The 5,496-nt window shown below is 49.3% G+C and overlaps 1 protein-coding gene across 1 annotated transcript in view; it reads right to left on the bottom strand.

Moving 5' to 3' along the window:
• Positions 1–2,911: 2,911 nt before the first annotated feature.
• The window catches only part of LOC144173620 (uncharacterized), a 17,007-nt gene continuing 14,422 nt past the window's right edge, over positions 2,912–5,496 (bottom strand). The window contains exon 2 of the mRNA XM_077701967.1: positions 2,912–3,324. Within this exon, the coding sequence (XP_077558093.1) occupies positions 3,187–3,324 (138 nt within the window). The 3' untranslated portion in view covers positions 2,912–3,186. The remainder of the gene's footprint in view (positions 3,325–5,496) is intronic.

The raw sequence follows: 5,496 nt of genomic DNA, 5'->3' as shown, positions 1-5,496 counted from the left end.
ATGACCGCAAAACGAAGACGAAAACTCTTTTGCCAAAATCAAACCGAAATGATCGAAATTAAAATGCAAACCATCAATCGACCAAAACGAGACCCTTTAATTTCGCTGAAATTTACCCGAACGCAAATGTCTGGTATACGTTCTTGTGGAACATTCTTCTGCGATTATCGGGAACGTTTGCGTTCTGCAATGGCTCCCGCTCTTCCACGTAGCGAACCGTACATGGCCTACCCATGCCGCGCTAGAAGAGGAACTTCCTGACCAGGGTGAGTCACCCCACCAGCGATGTGACGTGGTGCGAGCGACGACGCTCAATGGCTCGCATTTTGGCGTGATAGAGCACGACACTTGTGCATTCGCGCCCGTGCGAGCGGCGAACGGAGAGCTTCAAGAATACATCTATAAGGTACAACAGGGCACAGTAAATACTTTACGCCAGTCAACTTCCAGGGCATCATCATCGTCGTCGTCATCATCATTAGAGCACGTGGGTGAGGTTGGATTTGCGGCAAGGCGTTTCAGCATACGCTACCATTGATGGCGCAAATAGCAAATTAAAGCTTCGCTGAAAAATGCATCTGCCTATTACAAAGTTTCGGGGATCTAACCGAGGCCCTTTAGCTTCTGAAATGGCAATTATAACTGCTGGGCCACATTTTTTTTCGATGCCGCCGCAATATCTATTACTTGAATACGGGCGTTCCACAGGGTTCTATCCTTGCACCCGTTCTCTTCATTTTAGGCATGGCACCCATCGCCCGCGACCACCTGGAATGGTTCAATGAGGCTCGTCTGCTGTATACGCGGATGATCTCTCTATATGGGCATATGGGCTAAGGTCATCGACTACGAATGCACTGAACATACGGCTACATAATTGCAGGCAGCGGTAAACAGCCCCTCAACCATCACCCCGTTTGGCTTTAACCTAGCAATTGGGAAGACAAAATTTCTCTTAGTCCAAGGGCGGCGTCAACCCCCCATCTACATGCTATCTTCATCGGCGACACCCAATTTTCTCACATTGTGGCCATACTCGCCTACTCGGCGTTTCCCCGGCTATCCACAACAACAGTCGGCCGTGGAACACGCAGCTCTCAAGAAACTGGTAGCCAATGGTGCACCTAATCGTTCTCCCAACCCACAAATTTGTTAAGGCTCCCCAATCACCGTGTCTCTCCAATCGCCTCAGTGGCCGTCAGACAGTAGCCCTCGGGCAGTAGCCGAGGCCGTTATCTCACTTATGGCGCCCCAGCTTTTAACTATCTTCAGCCCACAAGTAGCACTTAACGGCCCTTTGTCGGGTCATGCTTCGTAGTTTTACTGGACTTCCTAAACGTACTCGCATAGATGCCCCTGAATAGGCTCCCCCCGGTCCCGCCAGTCGAAGGACGCCTTGCGAAAACTCTATATACAACAAGGGCACCGGAGGGTATTAAGGTCGCAGGGGTATGCACTCTCTCTTTGGAACGCACTTAACGCTTTTTCCTATCCCGTGTGCCACACCACCTCCTCGCCCTTGATCACACCCGCCTGTTACAGTTGCCTACCAACGCGCCGGTATCTCCCGTTTCAGTTATTATGCTACGAGAAAAGGCACTTCAATGCGTCCTCGCAACGAAATTTCAAGATGAAGCGGACATTCTCCTGGACAGGGGGAAGCCTTTCTCCCTCCCATCTGCACATCCATGGCCTGGCGCTCTTCAGCTCGACTGGAACTCGACGACTCCCTTACTCGTAACTACATTCATTCGTCCCCGCTGGAAGTGCAACTCCAGGACACCCTCAGTGTAGTTGATTACTTGGGCTATGCTATTACAATCCAGACACATTACATATTTCCATTTTTACGAGCTCCCAACATGCTAGTGAAGAAATGCGGAAGCCCTTCACAGATCATCCAATTCTGCAAGGAAGCGATCCACGTGACCACCATTCTGGCCCGTAAAGAGACTGTTACCTGTTTGGAGTGCGTGCCCATTTACACGAACCCGGAAGGCGTCAACCAGGCTGCACACGATGTAGCATATGCCTTGACGGTTAGTAGGATATTGTTTATAAGCCGAAACACTTGCAATATTTGGGCGCTTAGCCCATCCAGTGACTCGACGGCAACAGTGCGCCTTCATGGTTTCAATGGAACTCCGAAATTCTTTTTACAGACCTCCTGAATTATTGTAACGACTGGTCCCATCTTTCACAGTGGACAGTGTCGTCTTCCCCACCGAAAACAAGCCTTCCAGCTCGATGACGTTTCCTTTAACTCCTTAACTTGTTGCAGAAGATTTTTATTATAGCTTATTTTATTATATACTAATGACCTGAATGTGGTCTTGCGTGGTACCGAGGCTGTTGTTCCTTTCTGATATCCCAGCTTTCCGAAGCTAGTTCCAATGGGGAGCAACTTGTTCATTGTCGGCAATTTGTAACCGTATCCGAATTGAGTTCCACGTCCCGCGCGAGGAAGAGCTGCAGAAAGAAATATAGCAGCCTGTTTGTCAAACGGCGAAAGTGACTTTTAGACAACGCCACTAGCACTAGCGATTCGGTGTTTCAGCCCATGCCATCATAGGAGGAGTAGGCAACGCTATTATTTCTGTTTAAAGTTAAAGAAAGCAATTGTGAGAAATAACAACAGCAGTGTCAGCTGCGCATCGGCAAGCGTACTCGTATCCCATGAACGCGAAGGACTGAGCGTAGTCCTGGTTCGTGACAAGTGGTTCCTCCCGCTGCAACCACCGTTGTCGGGCCGGCTGTCTTTGGAAATTTTCACTACGCGCTGCCTGGCTATGTGGATGCCAGAATTTGCCGACATGGGAATTCGGCAACGGCGTCTTTTAATTGACGGCAACTAGCAAGAGTGCTGATCGATATGGAGCGGCAGTAACAGACAACAGCGATTTCAGTAGCCAAGTGGTGAGCCTTCCGGCTCAATTTATTTTTGAACAGCGATAATGATTCGTTTTCAACAATGAACTTCTCTTAGCGTTCCTTTTGCTCATACCCGAAACAAGGGAAGTATATGGGCACTATCATAAGAGGAGTCTTGTCTCTGATGTGGTACTTGCAAGAAAAACCAAAATGATTGCTTCAGTGTAACATTGCCTTTCCTACAGGAAAATGGGCTATGTTCATTGTGCCTGAGAACAAGCTTTTATCCACCCGCATGCTCAAACTTTAAAGTTCTCACGTAGAGATCAAGCACGGCCCCAATCTTCCCCCTTCGAAGTAGGCGGACCTCCCGGTCGCCCGCATGTCATGCGTCCGTCTCCTGGCGCAATAGTTTGCGAACCGATGGACCGAGGGCAACGGCAAGCGATGTCTCTGCAAAAAAACGCAACAAAATAAAGCCATCGATTGTAGGGAGGTTTGCAAATGCACTTTTGAGTGACAGTTTACAATAATCTATTCTCGCACAGTGTAAAGTGATTTGGTGATTTAAGTGTGCATATCTTAGTATTTTTTTTGTTCTAGTTAGAGCGAAAGCTCTTTTAGACCAGGTCCAAACCCAGAAGACACCTGGCTCTGTCAGTGCCTGGTAGCGTCAATCTGACCTTCACACTCCAGCCAAGGTCAATTGCCACCTTCTCGTACGTTTCGCTCAGTGGAAGCGTCTAATCACTCGTTCGTTCCAAGGTGAGGGGTTTGGAGGGAGGATAGAGGGAAGGGTAAGGGCGCATGTCAATAGAAAATGATACAAGGAAGCTCGGGCTCATTCAAGCTCACTGCGCGTTCGCGCCTACAGCGCCGACTGTGACAAGCAGCGTCTGTGTTGTTTTGTCTTGCGGTGCAGTTGTGTGCGCATTCACTGCGCGCTCTCGTCACGAAAACCGAGCTATCGCTAGGCAAACTTGGTTTAACCGCGTTCAACCTAGGCAAATGAAGCACAGCGTGACCCATTCTTATCAAGGAGCCTACTCTTTTTGCTAAACTGCATTCACCCCCCTTCTAGCAACACATTCGCGGAACTATGAAACTGCTCTTTTGAGTGCCTTCTCGTAGGTATTTGAAAATTCAGGTTTTACGTACGAATTTATTTCGAGGCAAAATTCGAAGTAATTAACTAAAATATTGGAAGTCAAAGAGGCAAATTACTATTGTAAAAGAAGTATGAACGCACAGAGAGCTCGGACTTCTTTTACACATCCGAGCTTCGTGAAAGGTTAGAGAAAGCTAACTCCGCGTGATCGAAAGGAATCCCAAATAGAAAAGTGTCAACCTTCTCGTGAACCCTAGGCAGACCTCCTCATCATTTCCGCACTCTCTCTTCTGCCAACGTATTCCCCTCTCCCAGCTTCATTTGATTTCTCTTCCTTCTTTTGATGACTCTCATACGTTATCCAGGCGTTTTCGTCCATGAATTCTCCCAGGCTCCACTCGCTCCCGCCAGGGATGTGCGCGCACATCAGGCATCTCGTTTGGCTGCACTATTTAGCCCGGACGAACGCATCTGCTCCGGGCTCCTCGCGTTGGCCGCCCATAAATGAGCAAAACTGGGGCGCACGCGAAACTTTTTGTAATAGCGCTATCTCTCTCCCGCCGCCTCGTTTCGTCTCTGTTTTTTTCTCTCTGCCCGCATTTTCCCGCTGCCCCGCTCGGCCTTTTTTCTTCATTGCCGGAAGAAACAGTTCAGACGTCCCAGTGCGAAAAACCTCTTCCGCTATCACTTCAACGACGCGCTCCCATCCACGTTCACCCCGCCTCCTTCAGTAGTCATTCGTATATCTTTTTCCCTCCTCCTGCGTTCGCCATACTTTTACCGCCTTGTGGAAGTCTCGAAAAATCCTGCATTTGGACCTTTCGTTTTTCTTCCCCCGCTTTAAACTAGCGGTACGTTATTTGCGCGTTTTGGGGTTTAACAGGCGTACCGAAAGCAATTACCGATGGCCCCACTCGCATAAATGTCCAGCCGTAGGGTGCGCGAAAAAAACGTTGCTCTAAATGGGGGCTGGTCGTAAGAATACACATTACCAGCGTGAAATACAGCAGGAGTATCACTCGCTCATGTCTTTCGCAAAGCGGTTTCAACATGGTGGTTAGAACTTGTGTGTTTTCGAAAGGCAGGCTTAAAGAGCAGAGGGGAGGCTGGTGCAGACTGCCAGCTGGCGCTGGGTTTAGAAGAGGCGAAATCATGCGGTTCACGTTGCACTGTTGTCTGCGGCTCGTGAGGCGTGCGTCAGCATAGATTATAAAAGTGCTTTAGGGTAGTGATGGCTCGTTGCTGCGTCCACTGTCGCACCAGCAGGAAAAAAATGGGGTGATTGTGAGAGAGAGAGAGAGAGAGAGAGAGAGAGAGAGAGAGAGAGAGAGAGAGAGAGAGAGAGAGAGAGAGAGAGAGAGAGAGAGAGAGAGAGAGAGAGAGAGAGAGAGAGAACTTTATTCGTCATCTTTGCGGAGCATAACCACAACCACCCGAGAGGAAGGTTCCGGGTGGGTCCTCCGTCGGACGACGTCCAGGAACCCGTGGTCCTCGACGGCGGCCTCCCACTGCTCGTA

The sequence above is a fragment of the Haemaphysalis longicornis genome, unplaced genomic scaffold, assembly GCF_048455015.1.
Source record: "Haemaphysalis longicornis isolate Haplotype H1 unplaced genomic scaffold, Haemaphysalis longicornis Haplotype H1 scaffold_1, whole genome shotgun sequence".
Lineage (NCBI taxonomy): Eukaryota > Metazoa > Arthropoda > Arachnida > Ixodida > Ixodidae > Haemaphysalis > Haemaphysalis longicornis.
This window is presented reverse-complemented; position numbering and strand designations above follow the sequence as displayed.